General features: G+C 41.5%; 3 protein-coding genes across 3 annotated transcripts in view; 2 read left to right on the forward strand and 1 right to left on the reverse strand.

The window, feature by feature from the left end:
* The window catches only part of kcnab1b (potassium voltage-gated channel subfamily A regulatory beta subunit 1b), a 43,054-nt gene extending 39,987 nt beyond the window's left edge, over nucleotides 1–3,067 (reverse strand). Inside the window, exon 1 of the mRNA XM_041948522.1 lies at nucleotides 2,712–3,067. Coding sequence (XP_041804456.1) covers nucleotides 2,712–2,968 — 257 coding nt within the window. The 5' untranslated portion in view covers nucleotides 2,969–3,067. The remainder of the gene's footprint in view (nucleotides 1–2,711) is intronic.
* A 2,376-nt stretch (nucleotides 3,068–5,443) lies between these two features.
* LOC121615383 (cerebellin-4-like) lies at nucleotides 5,444–6,681 on the forward strand. The gene is made up of 3 exons (XM_041949721.1): nucleotides 5,444–5,696; nucleotides 5,837–5,959; nucleotides 6,279–6,681. The coding sequence occupies exons 1-3, from the start codon at nucleotides 5,483–5,485 to the stop codon at nucleotides 6,557–6,559; spliced, it is 618 nt and encodes a 205-aa protein (XP_041805655.1). The 5' UTR covers nucleotides 5,444–5,482; the 3' UTR covers nucleotides 6,560–6,681.
* Nucleotides 6,682–8,074: 1,393 nt separating this feature from the next.
* Nucleotides 8,075–10,435, forward strand: LOC121615435 (cerebellin-4-like). The gene is made up of 3 exons (XM_041949789.1): nucleotides 8,075–8,302; nucleotides 8,443–8,565; nucleotides 8,885–10,435. Exons 1-3 carry the CDS (start codon nucleotides 8,089–8,091, stop codon nucleotides 9,163–9,165), a joined length of 618 nt encoding a protein of 205 aa, XP_041805723.1. The 5' UTR covers nucleotides 8,075–8,088; the 3' UTR covers nucleotides 9,166–10,435.
* Nucleotides 10,436–12,013: the final 1,578 nt, after the last annotated feature.

Below are 12,013 nucleotides of genomic sequence, written 5' to 3' on the forward strand. Positions count from 1 at the left end.
ATCACCATTTACCACGGCACTCTACCTCACTCCAAGTCCATAGTCTTCCCCCTATGCTGCAGATTAGACCCGGGAGCAGGAGTCATTGGGATGCACTGCGCGTACAGCACCATGGAGGAAGAACTGGTTGTTTAATCTGCCTTAATAGGGTGCTACTGACTGTGTGCAGACATAATGGTCACAGTTATCAAGCGCAACACATTTCAGCAAGCATGCACGAAATACCGATGAAGAAGCTCGACAAGAGGGGGCAGTGTGAAAAGGATTTGACCAAAAATGTGAGGTCACCATCATCACCAAAGTCTCATCGTCCTTCAGCAGCAGCACCAAAAGCATCAGTTTCGTCATCTGCTTATGTTCTGACATGACTCTCATCATCTCCCTATAACTATTATTTATTCCCATGATCATCATCATTTCCACCACCACCATTATGACATTCCTCATTACCACCATCAGCATCATTATCAGGCCAGCCTCTGCACCGACCTCATGTCATTTTTAAACCATCGCATATGGCGACCCTCATGAACGCTGACATCTTTATTGTGACAACCCCTACAGATGCCTACTGACCTTATGCTTGTGCCCGGCAGGCATATGGCCTCGTAGCTGGGATATTGAAGGATAGAAGAAAGCAGATGCAGAGCTATTTATCTCTAATGCTGAGGCACTCTGCTACTGATGAAATGTTTATGTATCTGCTGAATTTCAACCTCAGGATGAATGGCTTACGAGCTCACTTTGGGGTTTCAGCCTTTATGCTATGGCGTTATTGAAAGAAGTTTGCCTAGGGTAACAGCTCATCCTGAATGCACTGGGAAAAGGACTCAGTTCACAATAAAACACTTTCATAAACATCTTGAGCATCACAGTTTAACAGTGTTATGTGCCATACCGATGCAAAGCTGTGTGCAAATCAGCTTCATTCATTTGTTATCATTAGTGAGGTTATTAGTATAATGCCAAAAAAAAAAAAAATTAAAGAAAGAGTTTGATGTTTTCAGAAATACATTTATTTGTTTTTCTGCTAGAGATATGAGAAGACCGATACTGGCTCTAAATTTTGGAGATGGAGGTAACAGGTGATTTAGCTTAGTGAAGATTGCAACCTGGGGGAAACAGCAAGCCTGGCTCTGTCTGAAGGGGAAACATACGCTGAACACCTATGAATTGATTTGTTGGACAACAAGGAGTCACAGCACACGACCAAGCCATCCAACCACTCCTATAAACCACAAATTGTGACTGTCTACATGTTCGTTCTTGTACAGATAAAACTAAACATAGTCCGTTGAAGAAAAAAAAACACCTGAAGCCTGAACTGACTGCTGAAGCTACCGCCAGCAGTCAGCTAATTTAGTTTAGCACGGAGACAAGGAACGAGGGGAACTTGCCAGCCTGGCTGTAGCCAGAAGTAAAATAATGATGCACCTCAAGCTCATTAATTAACGTGCCATCTCTCATTTGTTTAATCTGTGTAGTAAAACAGCAAGAAAGTCACAGCGGCTGGCCAAGATAAGGTCCGGCAGGTACGCTAATTAACCAACGTAAAACAACAGCTTGAGGTTTTTTTTACACTTGTTTTGCGCAGATAAAGCAAATGAGATATAACATGTTCATTAGTAAAATTTAGGGGAGCCGGTAAAGGCAGATTGTTTAAAGTGGCTGTGGACAGAGCCAGGCCAGCTTTTTCCCTCTGCCTCCAGCCTCGCTTTCATACTAAGTTTACACTCACGGTCTCCTCATTAGCGCTTCACATTTAGTGCACACAAGTATAAGAACGGTACAATTTTCAGCAAGATAGCAAATAAGTGCATTTTCTTAAATGTCAATATACTCTTTGAACAAGTGATCATTATAAGGCATCATCATTAAAAGTTAATGTCATGCATTTGTAGAGTCAAGATGCAATCCAAATATCTGGTACATTCATGTAGTTCTGCTAGTCACACTCTTATTCTACAGTTATTATCCTTCATGTGCACACAGTAATATCTACGATGAGGCAGAATGAGGATCTGGTATCATATGAACTATATTATGAACCCAGAAAGACAAAAAATATTGTTGCACTCATCACACTTCAGAAACAACATGCAGCAATTCTGGAATATTTCAGTCCATTTCATGATATATCTGATCAGTACTGCTGACAGCTCTCTCTCTCTCTCTCTCTCTCTCTCTCTTTTGCTATGACTATGAAATGTTATCCCTATACTTCATCACTTATTCAAATCCTCAGTCTTTTAACTAAAACCTGCCGAAGCCAGTGAAGACAGAGCAGCGTGTCTGGCGGTGGCCTTAAACGTCAAGCCTAATTGCGGAGGCGCATTAGCGCTGTGTCTTGCTGTGCTAAGAAGGACTCTTCCTTATCAGGAGATGATGAAAGCATTAGGTATTTAACAGGACAGGGACCCTGCTGAGCAGAGTTAAACTTTAATCCTTACTTCCAGTGGTTTATAAATTATACAAATCGGAGTGAATTGACAAACAAGCTGCTGTTTACCCTGATTGGGCTTAGACTAAATTTACACCCTTGAGCAGATCAAAAAACGTTCAGCCATCAAAATCAACACCATAAGCCAAACTCATGCAAAATGTAGGCAATGTTAAACTTGTGTGCTCCAAATTTCCCTCTACACGCCCTGTATCACCACAGTGTGTAGGATAATACAGTGCACACCCTTCTTCAGAACATAATATCCTACCTGTAGACCATGCTGGCGCTGGGTTGCACGGATGCTTGAAACAAATGGCTGTGCACATGAAGAAGCTCCTCCAACCTCTGCTGCTCTCGAGGTCTGCTGGCTTCAAAGCTTTCTGGGAGGCAGCTGGTGGGGCTTGAGGGGTACACTCTAGCCCCTGCCCCCTGCCTCTGCTGGATGGAGCTGGGGCAGCGCTCCAGCCTCGGCCCCCCTCTCTGCCTGGAAACGGGGATATCACTGCAGGCTGCCTTGAGGTACATGTTGGGATCAAGCTTGTCTCTCACAGGCTGATGGGACACTTTCTTTTGTTAGCAAATCCTTTTCAATATATTTAGTCATCCTGTGGAGAGAATCTGGCCTAAAAACATCTCCATGTAAGTACAAGGCAATGCCGGTCATGCGGGGGCCATGAGGATATCCATATTTGTTTGCCGAAGAGTTCTTGTCATGCCTAGGGCCAACAGAGTGATTTAGAGTAATACTCCGACACAGTTTCCATAGATATATCAAGCAAAGTTCACATGTGCAAAAGACAGAGCCAAGACAGCCAGGCAAACGCGCACAGACACACACAAATAAAGCTTGTGTACTAACAGTATCAGAGGAGATAACAGAGAGGGGGGAACAATATCTCTGTGAGCCATACCTGTGATGTCAATGTTATTCTTAGATGATTGACAAATTAAAAGACAAAGGCAGCTTTTGTTTGAGCTCCTGGTGGCTCCAGTGAGAGAAGCCTGCTTGTCTGTGAGGCAAGCCGAACTAAACCGGCGGGATATGTCTGTCTACCTGTCAGAAATATCTTCTTGGTACATCTGTTGCATATCAACTCAAGGTGCAGCTGGGAACAAAATCCGAGCCGACCGTTCTGCTCGGCTGGTATCGTTTCATCGAAGGAAGTGATTGAACAATAGCGGACACGGAAATGCCGCCAGGTATGTGAGCAGTAAATGTATTCATTGTGAAAAAACAGGCACCAGTATCTTTTTTCACATGTGATGATGAAAATGATATCTAACTGACCATAGCAATCATCTTATTGGAGGAACATATTCTCAGTACTGAATTCATTTTGCGGCTTATTTTAGATTTTAAGGTGAGACTACTTCCTCTTATAAATGAAAAGCTGAATTCAAAAGCAGTAAAAGGGCTTTGCTGCTATAGGCTGGCTCGGTCTGGTATGACCAGTAGCTCATGGCGGCTAATGTTAGCTCATGTTAGCAAATGTCAAAAATATTTCACGGTGGAACTGACATTATTTAATCAGCTCAATTTACTCATGCTACAGTGATGCCGTGTTTTAGCCTGCCAGGGATAACATTTCTGTGGTTTTATCCCAAAAGTGAAACAAGCAGGAAACGCATCAGGGCAGTTTGAGGAACCAGCTTGTGGCCTTAGTGGCTGCTGCTCGGCAACAGTTTGGTGTTTAGTCTTAAGTCTTAGTAATTACTCATAAGACTTTGGCACCAGCTTATATTATCAAACTTTTAACTCTTTCCAAAAAGGCCTCACAGATCTGCAGGTTTTACCCTTTTAACAGCTTAAGGCTTTCTATAAACACACTTTTCGATTTCACCTGATAGACAGCTCTTTTATTGCTATATTATGTCACACACATTGCTTGCACTGATTATACATGTGCGATGCATGGTACGTGTCTTGTTACTGACATGTATGCATCTTTCTTTGAGCTCTTAGGTAAATATTTATTATTAATGATAACATATATGAAATTTCTTTGCAAACAGCTTTATAAGACCAGGTTTTATAGCTATCATTTTTAAACAGTCATTAAAGTGGTAAAAAAGTTAGTGATTCCAAGATGTAAATGTATTAAGTACATCTTCAAGTTACATAGGGGTACCCTCTTCTCTCATGGTCAGCTGTACCTGCCTGCCCTCTTGTGAACAGAGAGGATACAGCAGCCAGATCCAAGGGAAACATTCAGTTTTACATTCTCACACAGCATCAAGCCTGAAGAGCCTTTGTACATTCTGTGCTTTGCTCATCTAGAAAGGGAACACACAGCCTGGCAGAAGCAATCATGAGGATGGAAGCGGCAGCACGTACACACATACACCAACCAACAGGAAGGCGCATCACTCATTCACAGGCCTAAGTGAGCGAGTATATAGGCTGAAAAGGGAGATGAGATGTTGGATGAATGTGGAGGAGCTGAGAGCACCTCTGTGTGTCTGCTGTGTCCTCCCACTCAGTGTGCAATGTGAGAGGCAGACGCAGAGCATTTAGTCTATTTCAGTCCCTGGATATGTGAGGTCTTTTCTTCACTGTTCCCTCCAAGACCAGTGACTCATCCACACTTGTACACAATCTGACTCCTGCAGGCAGCAAGGCAACGCTGCTGGAGAAACCAGACCCTCAAAGTGGAAGCCACTGTGGTCGATCGCACGCAAACATCTTGACTTACTGACTGTTGACTCTCTCTGTATTCATGTGCGGTCTTGCTTGTACTCTCTAAATTTGCTCATTGTTCAAACTTGTCTTGAAGAACGCCATTAAATCAGTGACCCTCTAAAGGTTCAGTTGATGTAAAGGCGAAAGAAATACTACCCTCTTTCCTTTGTTTTTCTAAGGGATCATGAGGGAAAGAAAGTAGATCAAGATAAGAAAAATAACATCCAGGAGAAACAGGTTTGATTATTTTGGTAAACATTTCCTCCATCTGTTTATTTGAAGAGGAATGTTTCCTTCTTTGTGTGGTATATAAAGCAGAGTGGGGAGAGGTGATCAAGACAAACAGAAGTAACTCAAAGATGAAGACCACAGCGGCTTTGTTCATTTTGTGCCTCTTCCACTTTCAGGGCATTAGCTCTGAGACCTCGAAAATCAAGCCACCTAGTGACCATGCTGGTGTCACGGCAGGGTGCCAGGACAATTGTTGCCAATTTGCCTTCGTCTTAAGAGAGCTGGAGTCCAGACTGAGAGCAACTGAGAAACAACTGGAGGATCTGAGAGGAGCAGTCCGAGGTAAGAATGTATCAAAACTAAGCTACAGGTTTTTATTCTGCCATCGAGCATGCATCTTTTTCATTGTTTTGAAGGAGCTTCAGGTTTAGTTATACAAAATAAACATTATAATAACAACCATTTTCATGTAACCTCTCAAGTTCAGCAGGTGGCATTTGGAGCATCTAGTGGCATTTCTGGACATTTTGGACCTTTTAACACTGAGGTCACACTGATCTACAAGAATGTCTACGCAAACACGGGAGCATACAACCCAACAACAGGTAAACTTGCCATAATGATGTGTACTTATTGATCTATGGATTCATCTGGATAAAATGGACAGCAGAACAGTTTCTGTAATGAATGGACCATTGCGGCCGACGCTGTATCCAGTTCTAGTTATGCATCCATGCACCTATACCTGTTCAATTGATGAGAGCTAACCGTAAACTGGTATCAGGTCTGACAGAGTAGTTTTATAATTACAAATACAAGTATATGAACAAAGTATGGGACCTGATGTGCAATTTTTCTATCAGTATCAATGCATCTTTACTTAATGTGACCTATGATGTAACTCTCTCTGTTGATCATGCCCAGGTATTTTCACTGCTCCAGTCAAAGGAGTCTACTACTTCAGCTTCTCTGGCCATAATTTGTCAAGTAGACCGATGGGGCTGCGCCTGATGAAGAATGGAGTGCAGATCATTACTGTGTACAACCATCCAGCTGGAAACCGCCACGAGACAGCAACCAATGGCATTACCATACAGCTCGAGAAGGGAGACCAGGTGTACATGAGACTCCGGGCAAACACCTGGATTTTTGATAATGGCAATAACCACAGCACCTTCATTGGCAATTTGCTATTCCCTCTGTAAATGAAATAAAGCTCAAATAAGCAAAAAGAAAGAGAAAAAAGGCTTTATACAAGAGACAAGTAAAGTGGGATGGTGGTAATTGTTGTTGCAAGTATTGTTACAATAAAAAATTGGAGACTTGATACACAGCTGTTTCATTGGCTTATAAAGTTGCTACCTATTACCTTCAATTTCGGTCTATGGTCTCCGACAATGCCAGAGAAAAATATCTGTATATTTCGCAGCTAGATGCTTGACTGTGCTCCACAGCCACTCTGTCATTTTCTCTGTTAGCTGAGAAAATGCTGCCGGGCAGATAATGTAGTGTGTTTATCACTGTTGGAAAACAATTGCCTCTAAGTGTGGATGATAGCAGCTCAGTTTGAACAACTTGTATTCATTGACATCATGTTTGCCTTTATAAAGTGAAAAGAAACAAACTGAAAAGAGTTTGTTACCTCAATGAGAAGTTGGAGGTGTGTAGCCTGACGCCAGCAGCTCTTCATCCAACAGCTCACTGTGGCCTGACGAACACATCGCATTTCCTGTGACTACTTCATAATAAAAGTCACTTTGTGTTTCACCAGTTCAGCGCTTTAAATGTGAAGCAGTCGGAAATGTTTGGTTTACGTTTGCAGTAACTCAATACAGCACACAACGACACACAGTTCATAATACTACAAATAAATATTGCACTACTTGCATCAGTGTGGCTGAGCCTGTCTCTTTGTTCTCAGTTTTCTAACTCTCTGGCCACATTCAGTGGAGCTCCATCATGTAGTGACCTGGCCTATGTCACCAAGTCTTCTTCATGTCCTCAACGGGTCTTTGCTGGGCCTGTGGCATGACTTGGCGGGGTGTCCTGTAAAGGATCGGGCTGGGGGAGAAGCTAGTTCAATAAAAAATGTTGATCTCCACCATAAAGTGACAAAGGGTGGAGAAGAACTGTAAAATCATGTCACAATCCTCTTAAACTTGCTACCGCTCATATTTTTGACATTACACTCACAAATTCAGCACAGTGCGCTTAGCAGGGTCTCCTGCACACACAGATCATTAGACATTTTCACTCTTTCAAGTCTTATGTACTTGGTCATGATGCAAGCCAGACGCCCTGTCGATTCTTACATACAAAGACTGACATTTTGGCCCATCATATGCAAATGCATCCATTTATTCTCAAAGATCTGTAACTAACACTTTTTACTGTCTGTAGCCGAATACATTCCTGTATCATGTACTCTCTTATCTTTCTTATGTGTTATATTCCCAGATGTTGTTTTTGTTTTATACCTTCTCGTGCCTTATCTTAAGGCTACCATAACTCACCACCATTAAAGTTATAAAAGAATAAATGCTTAAGGTCAGAGAACAGTATTCAAATGAAATCTTTATTTTGTTATTCTAAGTGGTCTTAAAGGAAGTAGGTTTTTATTTTTCTGGTAAACATTTCCTCCATCTGTTTATTTGAATGGGAATGTTTCCTTCTTTGTGTGGTATATAAAGCAGAGTGGGGAGAGGTGATCAAGACAAACAGAAGTAACTTAAAGATGAAGACCACAGCGGCTTTGTTCATTTTGTGCCTCTTCCACTTTCAGGGCATTAGCTCTGAGACCTCGAAAATCAAGCCACCTAGTGACCATGCTGGTGTCGCGGCAGGGTGCCAGGACAATTGTTGCCAATTTACCTTCGTCTTAAGAGAGCTGGAGTCCAGACTGAGAGCAACTGAGAAACAACTGGAGGATCTGAGAGGAGCAGTCCGAGGTAAGAATGTATCAAAACTAAGCTACAGGTTTTTATTCTGCCATCGAGCATGCATCTTTTTCATTGTTTTGAAGGAGCTTCAGGTTTAGTTATACAAAATAAACATTATAATAACAACCATTTTCATGTAACCTCTCAAGTTCAGCAGGTGGCATTTGGAGCATCTAGTGGCATTTCTGGACATTTTGGACCTTTTAACACTGAGGTCACACTGATCTACAAGAATGTCTACGCAAACACGGGAGCATACAACCCAACAACAGGTAAACTTGCCATAATGATGTGTACTTATTGATCTATGGATTCATCTGGATAAAATGGACAGCAGGACAGCTTCTGTAATGAATGGACCATTGCAGCCGACGCTGTATCCAGTTCTAGTTATGCATCCATGCACCTATACCTGTTCAATTGATGAGAGCTAACCGTAAACTGGTATCAGGTCTGACAGAGTAGTTTTATAATTACAAATACAAGTATATGAGCAAAGTATGGGACCTGATGTGCGATTTTTCTATCAGTATCAATGAAGCTTTACTTAATGTGACCTATGATGTAACTCTCTCTGTTGATCATGCCCAGGTATTTTCACTGCTCCAGTCAAAGGAGTCTACTACTTCAGCTTCTCTGGCCATAATTTGTCAAGTAGACCGATGGGGCTGCGCCTGATGAAGAATGGAGTGCAGATCATTACTGTGTACAACCATCCAGCTGGAAACCGCCACGAGACAGCAACCAATGGCATTACCATACAGCTCGAGAAGGGAGACCAGGTGTACATGAGACTCCGGGCAAACACCTGGATTTTTGATAATGGCAATAACCACAGCACCTTCATTGGCAATTTGCTATTCCCTCTGTAAATGAAATAAAGCTCAAATAAGCAAAAAAAGAGAAAAAAGGCTTTATACAAGAGACAAGTAAAGTGGGATGGTGGTAATTGTTGTTGCAAGTATTGTTACAATAAAAAATTGGAGACTTGATACACAGCTGTTTCATTGGCTTATAAAGTTGCTACCTATTACCTTCAATTTCGGTCTATGGTCTCCGACAATGCCAGAGAAAAATATCTGTATATTTCGCAGCTAGATACTTGACTGTGCTCCACAGCCACTCTGTCATTTTCTCTGTTAGCTGAGAAAATGCTGCCGGGCAGATAATGTAGTGTGTTTATCACTGTTGGAAAACAATTGCCTCTAAGTGTGGATGATAGCAGCTCAGTTTGAACAACTTGTATTCACTGACATCATGTTTGCCTTTATAAAGTGAAAAGAAACAAACTGAAAAGAGTTTGTTACCTCAATGAGAAGTTGGAGGTGTGTAGCCTGACGCCAGCAGCTCTTCATCCAACAGCTCACTGTGGCCTGACGAACACATCGCATTTCCTGTGACTACTTCATAATAAAAGTCACTTTGTGTTTCACCAGTTCAACGCTTTAAATGTGAAGCAGTCGGAAATGTTTGGTTTACGTTTGCAGTAACTCAATACAGCACACAACGACACACAGTTCATAATACTACAAATAAATATTGCAATACTTGTGGCTGAGCCTATCTCTTTGTTCTCAGTTTTCTAACTCTCTGGCCACATTCAGTGGAGCTCCATCATGTAGTGACCTGGCCTATGTCACCAAGTCTTCTTCATGTCCTCAACGGGTCTTTGCTGGGCCTGTGGCATGACTTGGCGGGGTGTCCTGTAAAGGATCGGGCTGGGGGAGAAGTTCAGTAGTTCAATAAAAAATGTTGATCTCCACCATAAAGGGACAAAAGAGTTAAGAGTGGAGAAGAACTGTAAAATCATGTCATAATCCTCTCTTAAACTTGCTACCGCTCATATTTTTGACATTACACTCACAAATTCAGCACAGTGCGCTTAGCAGGGTCTCCTGCACACACAGATCATTAGACATTTTCACTCTTTCAAGTCTTATGTACTTGGTCATGATGCAAGCCAGACGCCCTGTCGATTCTTACATACAAAGACTGACATTTTGGCCCATCATATGCAAATGCATCCATTTATTCTCAAAGATCTGTAACTAACACTTTTTACTGTCTGTAGCCGAATACATTCCTGTATCATGTACTCTCTTATCTTTCTTATGTGTTATATTCCCAGATGTTGTTTTTGTTTTATACCTTATCTTAAGGCTACCATAAAGCACCACCATTAAAGTTTTAAAAGAATAAATGCTTAAGGTCAGAGAACAGTATTCAAATGAAATTATTTTATTTTGTTATTTTCTAAGGGATATAAAGGATAAAGTGGTACTATATATATATATACATATGTGTGTGTGTGTGTGTGTGTGTGTATACTGTATATATACTGTGTGTGTGTATATATATATACTGTATATACTGTATATATATATATGTGTGTGTGTGTGTGTGCGTGTATACTGTATACTGTATATATACTGTGTGTATATATATATACTGTATATATACTGTATACAGTATATATACTGTGTATGTATATATACTGTATATATACTGTGTATATATATATATATAGTTATCAAGAAATTCTAAGTCACACAGAGCTGCTTTCCTGCTGAGTCTCCAGCCCAAGAGTAGCAAGCGTCCCTTGACCTTGGATGAATCAGCCACTGCTGCTGATATCCCTGGCCTAACCTCACCTTGACCCCTGTACTGATGACATCCCACTGACCAATTTTTTCTCTCCCCTGGCTGAACTCTCTTCCTTGGAGGTTTCCCAGCAGACAAATGTGGCTTCATTGGCCATTTTGACACCTTCTGGACTATGTTCGACCTGTTCAAAAATGATGGGTTGCAACCCAACAGAAAAGCAGCCACAAAATTGAGTTGGAATTGTATTGATTTCATCGCTTTTACCTTAAATTGACGGTTTCCCAAGAAGACCCTGCCCTGGCTCTGTATTTCATATCCCTGTCTCTGACATTACAGGTCCTGGTTTTGTTTCTTTTCCCTCTCTAATAAATTCATTCCTGTAAGGATCACTGATCTGTTAGCTTTACTCAAGCTTCTGAGTTCTCTGATCTTTTAGTCCTTATGTTGCCTCCTTATGTTACTCACTCAAGGGACTCTTGACATTGTTCTCTCCTCTGGTTTTATTTTTTGACGGTGGTGATCTCTGTGAGGGCACCTCAAGGGTGTCTGTTCACAAACCTATTATTTTTAAATCAGTTCTTCCACCCCCTGCTCCTACAGTGGCTGCTTCTGTTTCTCCTTGTGTCCAAAATACAAACTGACAGATTCCATAATCCATTCATGAGCTATTCAGAACAAAAATTGAATATGTCTACAGAAGAATAACTAAGCAACATCAACCATACATGTGAAACTGTACCTGACTCTATAGCACATGTAAAAATCTGTGAAGAATTACTGTCTACCTATCAGAAAGCATAGGTAGACAGGTATTAAAAGAGCCAGGTCCTCCTATTTCTGTCAGATCATTCCAACAAACCATCATTACTGCAGAATCTTCTTCAAAACTATTGAGTCCGTAATTTACCCTCAAACTGAGGCCACCCTGATCTGATCTGTGAGCAGTTCAGGCCAGCATGCTCAGTAGAATTCAGCCCCTTTCACTTTGCACTTCAGAGGACACCATGGACAAATGAAAGCCTTCAGCGAGATTTCTTCAGATTTTATGCCTGCCAAATAGTTCTGCCTCAAGCGTGCAGTAATGTATCCTCTTCCTAATAAACCGAGCCTTGACCA

This window comes from Chelmon rostratus, chromosome 12 (assembly GCF_017976325.1).
Source record: "Chelmon rostratus isolate fCheRos1 chromosome 12, fCheRos1.pri, whole genome shotgun sequence".
Classification (NCBI taxonomy): Eukaryota; Metazoa; Chordata; class Actinopteri; order Chaetodontiformes; family Chaetodontidae; genus Chelmon; species Chelmon rostratus.